This window comes from Pseudophryne corroboree, chromosome 8 (genome assembly GCF_028390025.1).
Source record: "Pseudophryne corroboree isolate aPseCor3 chromosome 8, aPseCor3.hap2, whole genome shotgun sequence".
Taxonomy (NCBI): domain Eukaryota; kingdom Metazoa; phylum Chordata; class Amphibia; order Anura; family Myobatrachidae; genus Pseudophryne; species Pseudophryne corroboree.
The window spans coordinates 26,770,942-26,788,311 of record NC_086451.1 but is presented as its reverse complement, the minus strand read 5'-3'; the positions used below and the strand labels follow the sequence as shown (position 1 = coordinate 26,788,311).

The 17,370-nt window shown below is 46.2% G+C and overlaps 1 protein-coding gene across 1 annotated transcript; it reads left to right on the top strand.

The window, feature by feature from the left end:
* Positions 1–670: 670 nt before the first annotated feature.
* Positions 671–12,780, top strand: LOC134949721 (vomeronasal type-2 receptor 26-like). The gene is made up of 4 exons (XM_063938474.1): positions 671–826; positions 1,605–1,829; positions 10,184–10,355; positions 11,879–12,780. The coding sequence occupies exons 1-4, from the start codon at positions 671–673 to the stop codon at positions 12,778–12,780; spliced, it is 1,455 nt and encodes a 484-aa protein (XP_063794544.1).
* The last annotated feature ends 4,590 nt before the right edge of the window (positions 12,781–17,370 follow it).

Genomic DNA, 17,370 nt, shown 5'->3' with positions numbered 1-17,370 from the left:
CTGCACGGCATAATTTCCTATTTCCCATCTGGTTGCCTGATTCTGCTGCTACACAAGAGGGAGAGCTGGTCATGTCAGTGGTCCTGACAGAGGAGGGCCTGGGGTACAGTGTCCCCCATGCCAACCAACCCCCCCCCCCCTCCTTAATCTGGCTATGAGTAAGGCCTTTGGGAATGCAGCCAATGTCACTGAGACAGCTCCACCCTCCCATCACACGCACATGAGATGCTTCGTTTTCACTTCTAGCCACGCCCCAGAAACAACCGTCACTTTCATACCCTGTTTCTGATATCTTCTATCCCAATAGCACCTTTGGTGCTGAGAGGGGAGGGGGTGAAGACTAATTACCCGGCCCGGGCCTGTCGAATGAAAGGTCCGGGGTCTGCTCCCCCTCCACCCTTCTTATGCTGCAGAATGCAGCAGTCATCACTGACTGCATGGGGGGTAGGGATTAGCAATCACACTGATTGCGCCCCCTCCATGGATCTGACCCTGGTTGAAGGGCGCACAGGTGCCCCCCTGTGCAGGTTGGTGATGCTCCATGGTGCATAAACAATACTTTTTTTAATTTTAGAAAATGGCGTGTGGCCACACCTCCGTGATTAGGACACACACCCCGGTATTGCCGAATCACAGGCAGGCTGTTTTCAGCCCTGGAGTAACGCATGTGATGTACGTGTTTTCTGAATTTTTTGTGTTTGCCTTTGAGTTGGGCCCTTTGTTTCTCTACGAGTCCAATATTCAGATGGTTGTCTACGTCATACCTTCACAAAACCTAAATCCCCCTCCGTGTAGTAAACAGTGCATCCTGGTATCCCAGCTTCAGGTGAGAGGAGTGGTGTAATTTTGTCCCAGTTGCCCGGAGGCAAGATAAATATTGGTGTGTGTGTCCCCTCAATGTGTGTGGGTGGCGGGAAGGGGGGGTCAGAAAAAAAGTATATACTGTATATATACATTTCAGTGTCTGGTATTTTAAATCACACATAGCAGTCATACCCAGGATTAGAACCCATGACCTGTTACACTGACAGCAGACACTTTACTGATGGAGCTATTTGCTCCTGTGGAGGAAGCATGAGAGTTCTAACTATATGAAGTTATGTGTAATTGTCAGAGAAGTATCTTTATATAGTTAGAATTCTAATATTTCCTATACAGTAGAACCCGTATGTATCTACAGTATAATAAAAAGGGTGCGATTTATAAGGTGCAGGGACCAGTGAGGAAGTCGGCCACTGAAAAGATAGCGGCAGCTACCAATTAATTTAATTCAATGGTGTCACAGAATGGGAGGAGAGGTGCCCCTTCAAAGCAGGAGCCTGGTGGCAGATGACTCCGTTGCCTCCCAGAGTTACGCCTCTGGGTGAGAGAGGTGTACCGGGGAGAGGAGGAAGGGTACAATCATGGGGGGTAAGAGTAAGAGGTTACAGTAGCTCACTTTGGAAAGGATTAGTATCTTGGAAGCCAATGACAAGAGAAGGGGAGATAGATACATATACTTGTAGTCCTCCTTATTACGCTATGTCTATCTATCATTGGTGAGGGACTTTCTAGATACACTATGTACAGTTAGATAACAGTTATTCTATGTCTTCCTCTGACAGCTCCTTCACTATATGAAGAGAGTTTGGTTTGTGAACACGGCTGGGGAAGAAGTCTCCTTTGATGCCGGAGGAGATATCTACGGGTACTTCGATATCCTGAACTGGAATCTGAAAGGGAACAGAGGTCAATATACCAAAGTAGGGACCTTCAACAATGACATTAATACCGGGCAGAAACTCTCAATCAATAGCAGCGCCATCCAGTGGTCATCCGGTCTGGGCAAGGTGAATATTCTTATTGCATGTGTTTGTTTTGCACCAACAATGGTGACAGGTGTAACGCAAAATGGGCCTAATTCAGACCTGATCACTAGCAGGAGATTTTTGCACTGCTGCGATCAGATAGTCGACGCCTGTGTAGATTTTGTGCAGTCTCTGCGCAGCCCAGGACTTACTCAGCTGCTGCGATCACATCAGCCTGTCCGGGACCGGAATTGACGTCAGATACCCGCCCTGCAAACGCTTGGACACGTCTGTATTTTTCCAGCCACTCCGAGAAAACGGTCAGTTGCCACCCACAAACGCCCTCTTCCTGTCAATCTCCTTGTGATCACCCGTGCGAATGGATTCTTCGCACAAACCCATTGCTGAGTGGCGATCTGCTTTATACCCATGTGATGTGCCTGCGCATTGCAGTGCATAGACATGTACAGTGTAGACCTGATCGCAGGCTGTACGAAAACGCAGCCTAGTGATTAGGGTGGCCAATCCCAGTATCAGGATCGGCGAGATCCTGTGATTTAGGCCAAAAATAGGCCGGGATTCAATCCCGGGACTGGAAGATCCAATCCTGGGGATTGTGGGATCAGGCGGCCCATTATTTCCAGGCAGTGTTGAGCATCCTCAGGACGCGCAACACTACCCGGCCCCCCCTGCGCAGCCGCAGCATGACCTTTGAACACTGCCAGGCTCCCTCCTCCCCTTGCGCAGTGTGACCTCTGACTGTGAGGTCACGCTGCACAGCTCTCAGCCACTGAGCCGGATGGAATGGCAGCATCACCCGCCGCCTCCTCCTGCAGTCATCGCACCCGCCACCTCCTTCTGCAGTCACCACACCCGCCTCCTCCTCCTGCCGTCATTGCACCCGTCGCCGCCTCCTCCTGCAGTCACCGCACCGAATGTGAATGAAGTTTCCCACCCGCCCGGCAGTTTTGTGAGTTTATTTATGTCTGTAGGGAGAGGCGTGGCGGGGCGGGCAGACACAGTAGAAAGCCAATCCCGTGTATCCCAGGAATCCCAGGATTGACAATTTTTCAATCCCGATACCCGGGATTGAAAAAAATGGCCCGGGATTGGCCTCCCTACTAGCAATCAGGTCTGAATTAGGCCTAGTGGATGTTATCAGATTAGTAAACAACAGTTGTGGGAGGGGATGGTGTATTTACCCCCTTCCTAGGATTAGGGCTGTGACAATCAGTAATTTGAAAGAAAAAAGGTTTGTGGAAAATTTAGGCAAGGCGTTTGGGGTTTGACCAGAAAGTCTAAAAGTCTATATAACTGGGCCACCGAACAAATGGTCTGATGAAGAGTAGAGATGAGCGCCTGAAATTTTTCGGGTTTTGTGTTTTGGTTTTGGGTTCGGTTCCGCGGCCGTGTTTTGGGTTCGAACGCGTTTTGGCAAAACCTCACCGAATTTTTTTTGTCGGATTCGGGTGTGTTTTGGATTCGGGTGTTTTTTTCAAAAAACACTAAAAAACAGCTTAAATCATAGAATTTGGGGGTCATTAACCTCAAAAACCATAATTTACACTCATTTTCAGTCTATTCTGAATACCTCACACCTCACAATATTATTTTTAGTCCTAAAATTTGCACCGAGGTCGCTGTGTGAGTAAGATAAGCGACCCTAGTGGCCGACACAAACACCGGGCCCATCTAGGAGTGGCACTGCAGTGTCACGCAGGATGTCCCTTCCAAATAACCCTCCGCAAACAGCACATGACGCAAAGAAAAAAAGAGGCGCAATGAGGTAGCTGTGTGAGTAAGATTAGCGACCCTAGTGGCCGACACAAACACCGGGCCCATCTAGGAGTGGCACTGCAGTGTCACGCAGGATGGCCCTTCCAAAAAACCCTCCCCAAACAGCACATGACGCAAAGAAAAAAAGAGGCGCAATGAGGTAGCTGTGTGAGTAAGATTAGCGACCCTAGTGGCCGACACAAACACCGGGCCCATCTAGGAGTGGCACTGCAGTGTCACGCAGGATGTCCCTTCCAAAAAACCCTCCCCAAACAGCACATGACGCAAAGAAAAAAAGAGGCGCAATGAGGTAGCTGTGTGAGTAAGATTAGCGACCCTAGTGGCCGACACAAACACCGGGCCCATCTAGGAGTGGCACTGCAGTGTCACGCAGGATGTCCCTTCCAAAAAACCCTCCCCAAACAGCACATGACGCAAAGAAAAAAAGAGGCGCAATGAGGTAGCTGACTGTGTGAGTAAGATTAGCGACCCTAGTGGCCGACACAAACACCGGGCCCATCTAGGAGTGGCACTGCAGTGTCACGCAGGCTGTCCCTTCCAAAAAACCCTCCCCAATCAGCACATGATGCAAAGAAAAAGAAAAGAAAAAAGAGGTGCAAGATGGAATTGTCCTTGGGCCCTCCCACCCACCCTTATGTTGTATAAACAAAACAGGACATGCACACTTTAACCAACCCATCATTTCAGTGACAGGGTCTGCCACACGACTGTGACTGATATGACGGGTTGGTTTGGACCCCCCCCAAAAAAGAAGCAATTAATCTCTCCTTGCACAAACTGGCTCTACAGAGGCAAGATGTCCACCTCATCTTCACCCTCCGATATATCACCGTGTACATCCCCCTCCTCACAGATTATCAATTCGTCCCCACTGGAATCCACCATCTCAGCTCCCTGTGTACTTTGTGGAGGCAATTGCTGCTGGTCAATGTCTCCGCGGAGGAATTGATTATAATTCATTTTAATGAACATCATCTTCTCCACATTTTCTGGATGTAACCTCGTACGCCGATTGCTGACAAGGTGAGCGGCGGCACTAAACACTCTTTCGGAGTACACACTTGTGGGAGGGCAACTTAGGTAGAATAAAGCCAGTTTGTGCAAGGGCCTCCAAATTGCCTCTTTTTCCTGCCAGTATAAGTACGGACTGTGTGACGTGCCTACTTGGATGCGGTCACTCATATAATCCTCCACCATTCTATCAATGTTGAGAGAATCATATGCAGTGACAGTAGACGACATGTCCGTAATCGTTGTCAGGTCCTTCAGTCCGGACCAGATGTCAGCATCAGCAGTCGCTCCAGACTGCCCTGCATCACCGCCAGCGGGTGGGCTCGGAATTCTGAGCCTTTTCCTCGCACCCCCAGTTGCGGGAGAATGTGAAGGAGGAGATGTTGACAGGTCGCGTTCCGCTTGACTTGACAATTTTGTCACCAGCAGGTCTTTCAACCCCAGCAGACTTGTGTCTGCCGGAAAGAGAGATCCAAGGTAGGCTTTAAATCTAGGATCGAGCACGGTGGCCAAAATGTAGTGCTCTGATTTCAACAGATTGACCACCCGTGAATCCTTGTTAAGCGAATTAAGGGCTCCATCCACAAGTCCCACATGCCTAGCGGAATCGCTCCGTGTTAGCTCCTCCTTCAATGTCTCCAGCTTCTTCTGCAAAAGCCTGATGAGGGGAATGACCTGACTCAGGCTGGCAGTGTCTGAACTGACTTCACGTGTGGCAAGTTCAAAGGGCATCAGAACCTTGCACAACGTTGAAATCATTCTCCACTGCGCTTGAGACAGGTGCATTCCACCTACTATATCGTGCTCAATTGTATAGGCTTGAATGGCCTTTTGCTGCTCCTCCAACCTCTGAAGCATATAGAGGGTTGAATTCCACCTCGTTACCACTTCTTGCTTCAGATGATGGCAGGGCAGGTTCAGTAGTTTTTGGTGGTGCTCCAGTCTTCTGTACGTGGTGCCTGTACGCCGAAAGTGTCCCGCAATTCTTCTGGCCACCGACAGCATCTCTTGCACGCCCCTGTCGTTTTTTAAAAAATTCTGCACCACCAAATTCAAGGTATGTGCAAAACATGGGACGTGCTGGAATTTGCCCATATTTAATGCACACACAATATTGCTGGCGTTGTCCGATGCCACAAATCCACAGGAGAGTCCAATTGGGGTAAGCCATTCCGCGATGATCTTCCTCAGTTGCCGTAAGAGGTTTTCAGCTGTGTGCGTATTCTGGAAAGCGGTGATACAAAGCGTAGCCTGCCTAGGAAAGAGTTGGCGTTTGCGAGATGCTGCTACTGGTGCCGCCGCTGCTGTTCTTGCGGCGGGAGTCCATACATCTACCCAGTGGGCTGTCACAGTCATATAGTCCTGACCCTGCCCTGCTCCACTTGTCCACATGTCCGTGGTTAAGTGGACATTGGGTACAACTGCATTTTTTAGGACACTGGTGAGTCTTTTTCTGACGTCCGTGTACATTCTCGGTATCGCCTGCCTAGAGAAGTGGAACCTAGATGGTATTTGGTAACGGGGGCACACTGCCTCAATAAATTGTCTAGTTCCCTGTGAACTAACGGCGGATACCGGACGCACGTCTAACACCAACATAGTTGTCAAGGCCTCAGTTATCCGCTTTGCAGTAGGATGACTGCTGTGATATTTCATCTTCCTCGCAAAGGACTGTTGAACAGTCAATTGCTTACTGGAAGTAGTACAAGTGGGCTTACGACTTCCCCTCTGGGATGACCATCGACTCCCAGCGGCAACAACAGCAGCGCCAGCAGCAGTAGGCGTTACACGCAAGGATGCATCGGAGGAATCCCAGGCAGGAGAGGACTCGTCAGAATTGCCAGTGACATGGCCTGCAGGACTATTGGCATTCCTGGGGAAGGAGGAAATTGACACTGAGGGAGTTGGTGGGGTGGTTTGCGTGAGCTTGGTTACAAGAGGAAGGGATTTACTGGTCAGTGGACTGCTTCCGCTGTCACCCAAAGTTTTTGAACTTGTCACTGACTTATTATGAATGCGCTGCAGGTGACGTATAAGGGAGGATGTTCCGAGGTGGTTAACGTCCTTACCCCTACTTATTACAGCTTGACAAAGGGAACACACGGCTTGACACCTGTTGTCCGCATTTCTGGTGAAATACCTCCACACCGAAGAGCTGATTTTTTTGGTATTTTCACCTGGCATGTCAACGGCCATATTCCTCCCACGGACAACAGGTGTCTCCCCGGGTGCCTGACTTAAACAAACCACCTCACCATCAGAATCCTCCTGGTCAATTTCCTCCCCAGCGCCAGCAACACCCATATCCTCCTCATCCTGGTGTACTTCAACACTGACATCTTCAATCTGACTATCAGGAACTGGACTGCGGGTGCTCCTTCCAGCACTTGCCGGGGGCGTGCAAATGGTGGAAGGCGCATGCTCTTCACGTCCAGTGTTGGGAAGGTCAGGCATCGCAACCGACACAATTGGACTCTCCTTGTGGATTTGGGATTTCGAAGAATGCACAGTTCTTTGCTGTGCTGCTTTTGCCAGCTTGAGTCTTTTCATTTTTCTAGCGAGAGGCTGAGTGCTTCCATCCTCATGTGAAGCTGAACCACTAGCCATGAACATAGGCCAGGGCCTCAGCCGTTCCTTGCCACTCCGTGTGGTAAATGGCATATTGGCAAGTTTACGCTTCTCCTCCGACAATTTTATTTTAGGTTTTGGAGTCCTTTTTTTTCTGATATTTGGTGTTTTGGATTTGACATGCTCTGTACTATGACATTGGGCATCGGCCTTGGCAGACGACGTTGCTGGCATTTCATCGTCTCGGCCATGACTAGTGGCAGCAGCTTCAGCACGAGGTGGAAGTGGATCTTGATCTTTCCCTAATTTTGGAACCTCAACATTTTTGTTCTCCATATTTTAATAGGCACAACTAAAAGGCACCTCAGGTAAACAATGGAGATGGATACTAGTATACAATTATGGACTGCCTGCCGACTGCAGACACAGAGGTAGCCACAGCCGTGAACTACCGTACTGTACTGTGTCTGCAGCTAATATAGACTGGTTGATAAAGAGAAGATGTCTATGTAACTATGTATGTATAAAGAAGACTGAAAAAAATCCACGGTTAGGTGGTATACAATTATGGACGGACTGCCTGCCGAGTGCAGACACAGAGGTAGCCACAGCCGTGAACTACCGTACTGTACTGTGTCTGCAGCTAATATAGACTGGTTGATAAAGAGAAGATGTCTATGTAACTATGTATGTATAAAGAAGAATGAAAAAAAACCACGGTTAGGTGGTATACAATTATGGACGGACTGCCTGCCGAGTGCAGACACAGAGGTAGCCACAGCCGTGAACTACCGTACTGTACTGTGTCTGCAGCTAATATAGACTGGTTGATAAAGAGAAGATGTCTATGTAACTATGTATGTATAAAGAAGAATGAAAAAAATCCACGGTTAGGTGGTATTACAATTATGGACGGACTGCCTGCCGAGTGCAGAGACACAGAGGTAGCCACAGCCGTGAACTACCGTACTGTGTCTGCTGCGACTGGATGATAAATGATATAAAAAATATATATATATCACTACTGCAGCCGGACAGGTATATATTATATATTATATAATGACGGACCTGCTGGACACTGTCTGTCAGCAGAATGAGTTTTATTTTTATAGAATAAAAAAAAAAACACACACAAGTGAAGTCACACGACGAGTGTTTAACTTTTTCAGGCAATCACAATATAAGTATACTACTAACTATACTGGTGGTCAGTGTGGTCAGGTCACTGGTCAGTCACACTGGCAGTGGCACTCCTGCAGCAAAAGTGTGCACTGTTTAATTTTAATATAATATGTACTCCTGGCTCCTGCTATAACCTATAACTGGCACTGCAGTAGTGCTCCCCAGTCTCCCCCACAATTATAAGCTGTGTGAGCTGAGCAGTCAGACAGATATATAATATATATAGATGATGCAGCACACTGGCCTGAGCCTGAGCAGTGCACACAGATATGGTATGTGACTGACTGAGTCACTGTGTGTATCGCTTTTTTCAGGCAGAGAACGGATATATTAAATAAACTGCACTGTGTGTCTGGTGGTCACTCACTATATAATATATTATGTACTCCTGGCTCCTGCTATAACCTATAACTGGCACTGCAGTAGTGCTCCCCAGTCTCCCCCACAATTATAAGCTGTGTGAGCTGAGCAGTCAGACAGATATATATAATATTATATATAGATAATAGATGATGCAGCACACTGGCCTGAGCCTGAGCAGTGCACACAGATATGGTATGTGACTGACTGAGTCACTGTGTGTATCGCTTTTTTCAGGCAGAGAACGGATATATTAAATAAACTGCACTGTGTGTCTGGTGGTCACTCACTATATAATATATTATGTACTCCTGGCTCCTGCTATAACCTATAACTGGCACTGCAGTAGTGCTCCCCAGTCTCCCCCACAATTATAAGCTGTGTGAGCTGAGCAGTCAGACAGATATATATAATATTATATATAGATAATAGATGATGCAGCACACTGGCCTGAGCCTGAGCAGTGCACACAGATATGGTATGTGACTGAGTCACTGTGTGCTGTGTATCGCTTTTTTCAGGCAGAGAACGGATTATAAAGTAAACTGCACTGTCCTCACTAGTAAACTCTCTCCACTCAGTCTCTACACTTCTACAGTAACAGTACTCCTCCTAGTCAGCTCCAGTAAATCTCTCTCAGTCTCTTATAATCTAAATGGAGAGGACGCCAGCCACGTCCTCTCCCTATCAATCTCAATGCACGTGTGAAAATGGCGGCGACGCGCGGCTCCTTATATAGAATCCGAGTCTCGCGATAGAATCCGAGCCTCGCGAGAATCCGACAGCGTCATGATGACGTTCGGGCGCGCTCGGGTTAACCGAGCAAGGCGGGAAGATCCGAGTCGCTCGGACCCGTGAAAAAAAACATGAAGTTCTGGCGGGTTCGGATTCAGAGAAACCGAACCCGCTCATCTCTAATGAAGAGAGGGGAATATGGCTAGCCCTATTGCTCAGACAGGACCTGTGGAACTCGCTAAGCCAAGTAAGAACGGCAGGCTGGCATCACCTCTGGTAAAAAGTTTGTTTTCTGGTGCAGGGGGATCAGTGGGAGCAGATGAACAGCACCCTGAGCAACTCTTCCATATTGGTAGATCGGGGGCTTCAAGGTACATGAATAAGCCTGAAGGGAGACGCGAATCCCAGCACAGGTCCCCAGATCAGGTTCCCCATTGTTTATTATTGCCTCTAACGCTACTAATAGAACTTGGATGTCTATCTCAGACATGTGTGGAGCTCTACACAAAGAAGGGACCCCATGTTATAAAGAGATGAGCCTCACAACGATAATAGTAAAAAAATTGGCTCAAATAAAACAATTTGGTATATAAAGAAGAAGAGGTGTTATATTTTAAACCCAAAGCAGGCGTTGTGATGTAATTATGAAGTATTGGCTTTGTATTTGTAAGCCACATCCTACAGTACGTAGTCAACTATCTTTCCGATTCCAATATTATTTTTTTTTTAAATTCTAAATAAAGTTTTGTTTCAGTCTCAGTTTTCTTTTTTCCACTTTGGCATCCTCCAAGGTTCCATTGTCGGTCTGCAGCGGTGACTGTCCTCCCGGCTACAGGAAGGCGCCACAGAGAGGTCAACCGGCCTGTTGTTTTGACTGCATTTTGTGCCCGGAGGGGATGATTTCCAACCAAACTAGTGAGTCATAGAAGCCATGGTTGTAATTAGTTCATCTGGATGTGATATAGACGTTTTACAATTCTGAAAGGTCCTATAATGCGTCTACCGGTATATACACTACTAACCTATAAACAGTGCTTTTAAAGCCACGCTCCTAGTACGGCTATAATGTAAGCCATACTTGCCGACAAGCTGAAGTCCCTCTCTGGAAAGGAGCGGGCAGGTCAGCACACCGGGGAGCTTGGAGGCACGATCGCGTCACAGTAGCCATAGTCCCCTCTACACAATGCCGAGATAACCATCATTGTACAGCAGGAGGTGTGGCTACAATGACGCAATTCAGCAGGGATCCCATCATCTACCATCCGCGAGAAAGCAGGAAGTGCGGGACTTCGTGCGAGTCTGCATAGATTTTTAAAGTGGCAATCATTTACACGGCAAAACCATGTTGGTTTTTCCACGTAAATGATTGTCACTTTAAAAATACAGACTGTTTCAGGTCTCATTTTGCTGTTCCCTATGTCATGTGACTTATCCGAAATCATTTTTATTTTGGCTTATTCGCTCTTTTTCCTTGTAAACTTGTGGGCCCAAGTATGAGAGGTGCTCAACTCAAGGGCCCTCATTCCGAGTTGTTCGCTTGCAAGCTGCTTTTAGCAGATTTGCTCACGCTAAGCCGCCGCCTACAGGGAGTGAATCTTAGCTTCTTAAAATTGCGAACGACGAATTCGCAATATTGCGATTAGACCTCTCTTAGCAGTTTCTGAGTAGCTCGAGACTTACTCGGCATCTGCGATCAGTTCAGTGCTTGTCGTTCCTGGTTTGACGTTACAAACACACCCAGCGTTCGCCCAGACACTCCTCCATTTCTCCGGCCACTCCCGCGTTTTTCCCAGAAACGGTAGCGTTTTTTCACACACACCCATAAAACGGTCAGTTTCCGCCCAGTAACACCCACTTCCTGTCAATCACATTACGATCACCAGAACGATGAAAAAGCCTGAGTAAAATTCCTAACTGCATAGCAAATTTACTTGGCGCAGTCGCAGTGCGGACATTGCGCATGCGCAATAAGCGGAAAATCGCTGCGATGCGAAAAAAAATACAGAGCGAACAACTCGGAATGACCCCCAAAATACTGGCGCAATATGTGTATATGTGGTGTGGCAAGTTTTACGCATTTTGCATGGCAGGAATGGACTCTTGATAAGGCTAGAGTTATGTGTCCAATATCCAGAGCCTCTGGTTCAGTTAGAAGGAATAAGAACAGATTTGAAATACAGCTGTAATAAGATTGGCAACTAATTTCTTCTAATCCTGAGGTGATCATCACTCGGGGAGATTTCTTAAACCTTGGGGAGAGATAAAGTTCCAACAATCAGTTCTTGTCATTTGTCAAACACAGCCTGTAACATGGCAGTTAGGAGCTAATTGGCTGGTACTTTATCTCTGTCCACTTTTTTCTCTCTCCAAGGTCTGACATCTCCCCCACTGTTTGTATTGCATGGGTGTGTGATCATTGTCATTATACTGTATTGCAGATTCTGTTGATTGTTACCTTTGTCCGGAAGACCATTGGACAAACAGCAGAAGAACCAAATGCGTTCCTAAGGTCATTGAATTCCTGTCCTATGAGGAACCCTTGGGGCTGGTGATGGCATCATTCGCCGTGATCTTCTCTTTGGCCACAATGATGGTGCTGTGCGTGTTTCTCAAGTTTCGGGACACTGCAGTGGTGAAAGCGAATAATCGCAACCTCAGCTACCTCCTCCTACTGTCCCTAACGTTCTGCTTCCTCTGCTCCTTGGCATTCATCGGTCGCCCATCCAGACTGACCTGCACCATCAGACAAGCTCTCTTTGGGGTCACCTTCTCGCTGTGCATCTCCTGCATCTTGGCCAAAACCATCATCGTTGTCATTGCCTTTAAAGCCACAAGACCTGGCAACAATTTGAGGGTGTGGGTTGGTTTCCAGACAGCCCTTCTCGTTGTCTTTACTTCAAACTGTGTCCAGGTGATTATCATCCTGGTGTGGCTGGTCAGGTTCTCACCGTTTCTAGAACCTAATTATCATGTCTTAACTGGTGTCATCCTTATGGAATGTAACGAGGGTTCCGTCATAATGTTCTACTGCACCATAGGATACTTGGGCTTCTTGGCCTCGTTTAGTTTTGTTGTCGCCTTTCTGGCTAGGAACTTACCGGACAGCTTCAATGAGGCCAAATACATCACCTTCAGCATGCTGACCTTCCTCAGTGTCTGGTCGAGTTTTATTCCCGCCTATCTAAGTACTAAGGGCAAGTATATTGTTGCCAGTGAGATATTTGCCATATTACTGTCTAGCTTGGGGCTCTTGGGTTGTATATTTGGCCCCAAATGTTACATAATTCTTCTGAAGCCATCAATGAATACAAGAGAATTTTTAATGTCAAAGTCCAGTTAAAGTGTAGCTGCCACACTGCCATTCAGTTCAACTTTTGCCTCCTCTCCAAGCCAAATCCGCAACTCAGTATATTATATTAGCTTCAAAAGATTCCAATGTGGCTCAATTTTATTTTTAATTAAACAAGAATGTATGTAGTAAGAAAACTGAGACATACTTTCCAATAACTATGGCAGTGTATAGTGAGCAACTTTTAAATAATTTACTGGTTAATTAATGCTGGTATAACATTTAAAAGAAATAAAATAGTATAATTTGTTTATCTCTACAAACTTCAAATGTTTCCAGGTTTACTTTTACTTTAATGTAGAATCTATAGGGCCAGGAGATTGACTTAAAATAATAAGGAAGAAATAATGAATTAATTAAAAATCTGCAAAAATATGGTGTATTTCCATCTAATGTGTATAGATAATGCAAATGTTGTTTAATCATTGATCATAATTCATACTTCTTTAAAATTAGGCAATAAAGTAAAATGTTAAATACTTGAATAAATTATTAAAATTTAATTTAAAAAGTGTATTCCAAAAATAACTATTTAAATAAAGAATTACTATTATTATGATTATTATGATTATTATTATTATTATTATTATCATCATCATCATTAGTAGCATTATAATAAACATATAGGGGTCAGTCCTATTAGGTGCAAGTTGCAGAATGTGAGTTGCTGTTTTCTCTGCAAATTAGTATTTGCCAACCCAATTAGAAACTCGCACTGAGCCAGGCAGAGTAACCCCCCCCCCCCCCCCCCCCCCCCTTAGTCCCATGTCATTTTGGGGCATCTAAAAAAAATGGCCTCAAATTACTTCAAACTGATCTTTTTTGTTGCTTTATGCAGTCAAAATAATTGCTTTTTATATTTTTGTAAAACTTTTTAGTCCCTTCAAAGTACCCTGAAAGCAACTTTTTTCTACTTTTTTTTTTCATTTTTCTTTTTTATATAAGTAAATTAAAAAAAGTTTGCTTTTTATAATTTTTTACATTTTTTTTTTAAATCACAAATCAGCCATTTAACACCGTTTTATAAAGTCTCCAGTACTTTCCTTGAGAATTAAAAAAAAAATTGGGGTGGTCAAGGAAGGTCATCCCACTTTTACATGGCTGACAATTCGAAAACCCCCACTGTGAGTACCGCGAATAGGCATTTTTAATTGGTTTGGAGAATTCCCCGGAGCGCGTACTTGTGAGAATGTCTGCGAGTTTCATGAAATAACTCGCAATTCGCATCTAATTGTATTGACCCTATAGGCCGATTTAGTTTTGAACATAAAAATTTCCAGCAAGGATTGTGAATGATCAAAGATGATTGCATTCTACGTCACGTGCAACTGTATATAGATGCATCCACGCAAAAATCATCTTCATCAACTTGCACTTGTATTATTATGCTCCCTCTCTCACTGCTCCCACACTCCTGGCACAAATACAGACTCCCACGGCTCCTCTGCTGGACCATTAGGGAACCACTGGTTCTGGTTACCATGAATAGGACCAGCCACATCAAGTATTTATACTCACTTTAAATACCAGGGAGTAAAACCAAAAAACATTTGTATTACAATAAATTAAATAATTAATTGTTACCACACATACATAAATCTTAATGTAATAATCATATGTTCATACCAAAAAAATCAACTTGGAATTCTAAAGCAATATGACCTAAGTGAGGGAACGTGCGTTTGTTGTACGAGGAAGTTGGAGATTCAATTTAAGCCTCATGATCTCAGGGGGGCGTTCAGCAGCTGCCTGTGGAGGCTACAGTTGGACGTACTCAGCCGACCGTATTCACAGTTACCATCCTGGGTTGGTGGAAGGAACTAAACTATAAATATATATATATATATATATATATATATATATATATATATAAATTGTGGTGATCTCCCTGACAGTCCTGCACATTTCTCTCTGACTTAAATGCCCTGATCGCGGGGGCCGCAAACCTGTTAACCCATAGCTATGGGAACTTACCCCAGATGCTATTGTTTAACGCGGGTTAGTGGGTAAGTGACTGAGAGAGAAAAAGGGGCTGTATTTGAATAGACGTTAAAGCCCGAGGCTACCATCTAGTTGCATCCAGGCCTAAGTCTCAGGGCGGGATGTATTAAGATACATCGCCGCCCCTCACCGCTTATCGCAGCGATGTTGATCACATATGTACTAACATATACGATCAATATCGCAATGCGGTAATGGAGGCCCTCCGCGATACCTGTGAGGCGGTCTGCGGGGGGTCTCCGTCACCTCCCCAGGATCTTCACACTGCCTAGACGCCGGGAAGCAGCAGGCTGCCCCCGGCGCCTCCTCCCGCCCCCTGCAGCCGTAAGGACCTCCAGCTGCGTTGCTAGGGGGAGGAGGAGATTACCTTCCGGTACCAGGGCTGCATGGAGGAAGGTATGCCAAGGGGAAGGGGGGTCGGCGTCTGTGGCGGGGGGGGGGGGGGGGGGTTGCGGCGGTGGGCGATAAGAAGCCCATATGCTTCTATAGGACGGCGAAAAAACAGCGGTAGGGTCTTAGTACATTTGAAAATGCGGTAAAACCCCTGTTTTCGGGGGTTTTACCACATTTTTCCTTTAGTACATCCCACCCTCAGTGTGCATGTGGGAGCCTATAAGCCAGCTCACTTACGTGCTCATTGGCTACCAGCGTGTGGAACGACTGTGCATCACTCTGCCCTAGACATCATTTTTAGTAAATTTCCCAAAATAAGATTCCCAAAGTGCAATGAACAGCCGTAACGAATATGACCGGAAGGGTCACATTTGCGGCCACTGCTGTAACTCTACCCATTGTCCTCGGTGGGAACTGAAGTGCTTGCGTACCATGGATATACGCTTCAGACAATCTGGAACGCCTCCATCACTGTATTATGAACCTGTGGATGTTCCGTTAACAGTCTCATAAAAGTACCCTCCGTATTATCCTGCTACGTATTTGGAGACTTTGGGGTTACATGGGGAAATATAATGTGAATGTTGCACAGAACATATCAGCCTTGGCTCCATGTTCCTGCAGCCTGCATAGCTCTGCAACATCCCACTAGGAGCTCCGTGCACTTCAACTGGTTTGTTATTCACCCATCAGAGAGCAGGGGGCTTCCATCACTCTGACTGCCAACTGCATGTTCGGACGCAGTCATCGGGGCTGAGAAGCCGGCTGTGGGGGTCTTTTAACACAAGACGCCTCCTGCGGCTTTAGTGTATTTTAGCACAGACGCTGGTTATAAAGATGCAGCTTCTATGTCTTTTGTATCCACCTCTGACTCATGGACTTAGTGAGTGAGACATAGGGGGTGATTCAGACCTGGTTGTAGATGAGCTAAATTCTACGATCAGCTTCCCTGACATGCGGGGGGACGCCCAGCACAGGTATAGTCCACCCCGCATGTCAGGCCCAACCTCATCGCATCAGTACAAAAGCATGGCACAGCTCCTGCGTGCTGGCCGGGAGCTACTCATCGCTGCTCGGGTCGCAGCGGCTGCGTGTGACATCACGCAGCCGCTGCGCCCGACCCCAGCACGGTCCGGGCCGCCGTCCCGCCCCCTCCTGCCCAGCCACCGGCTCTGCCTGTCAAATCAGGCAGAGGCGATCGCAAGCCTAAGACAGCCGTCGGCTGTCTGCCATGCGCCGGCGCACTGAGGCGTCGGCTCCGGCACATGCACAGTTCAGACCTGATCGGCTGCTTTGCGAAATCGCACAGCACCGATCAGGTCTAAATTAGTCCCATATATCGATATTCAGTGACCATGGAAAAAGCCATGACCGGGGTTCAGTATCGGATTGGATCAGGAGGGCCTGTGACCCGCTTGGTGGTCTGGAAACTGTGACAGTTATTTGCAGCCACACACTAATCAGTAATTTTTTACTTCCAAGGGGGCAAAAAAGGGGTAAAATGTTCCGCCCAGCATTCCTTTGCCCGGTTGAAAAAGGGTGCATCAGCTAGTCACTATTATTATTATTATTATTGTTATTATTATTGTTTTCTATTGGACAATGATTCCTGTACTCTTGGGAAATAGATAATAGTTATGCTTATTTACGTATTTATTATATTTTTATATTTCCAATTTTACAAGTACAAAATGATTCACGTAATTAGTCGTGCTTTAAATATAAAATTCAAAAATAAATAAATACATATACGTGTAGATATTTTCTTTTTATATAAGATGATACATTTTTTATTGTTAAGGACAACATTGAATGACCCCCCCCCCCCCTCCGGGGAATGGAAATTGGAAATATGAAGGAGGACGCTCTGTATAACGTAAGGTCTGTTGCTAATTCTTCTCGTTGTACGGGGAAGTTGGAGGTTAAGCCTCATGATCTCAGGGGGGCGTTCAGCAGCTGCCTTGGGGGGATACAGTTGGATGTATTCAGCCGACCGTACTCACAAATATAATTGTGGTCTGTGGGTATCTCTTAGGGGGATATGTATCGAATCTTCTTAGTAGGACAGGTGTAGACGTTACCCATAGCAATCATCTTCTATGTATCATTTATCAGATACATTCTATGACATGATAAGTTGAAGCTCATTGGTTGATATGGACAATATTTGCAACTGATTTCAAGGTT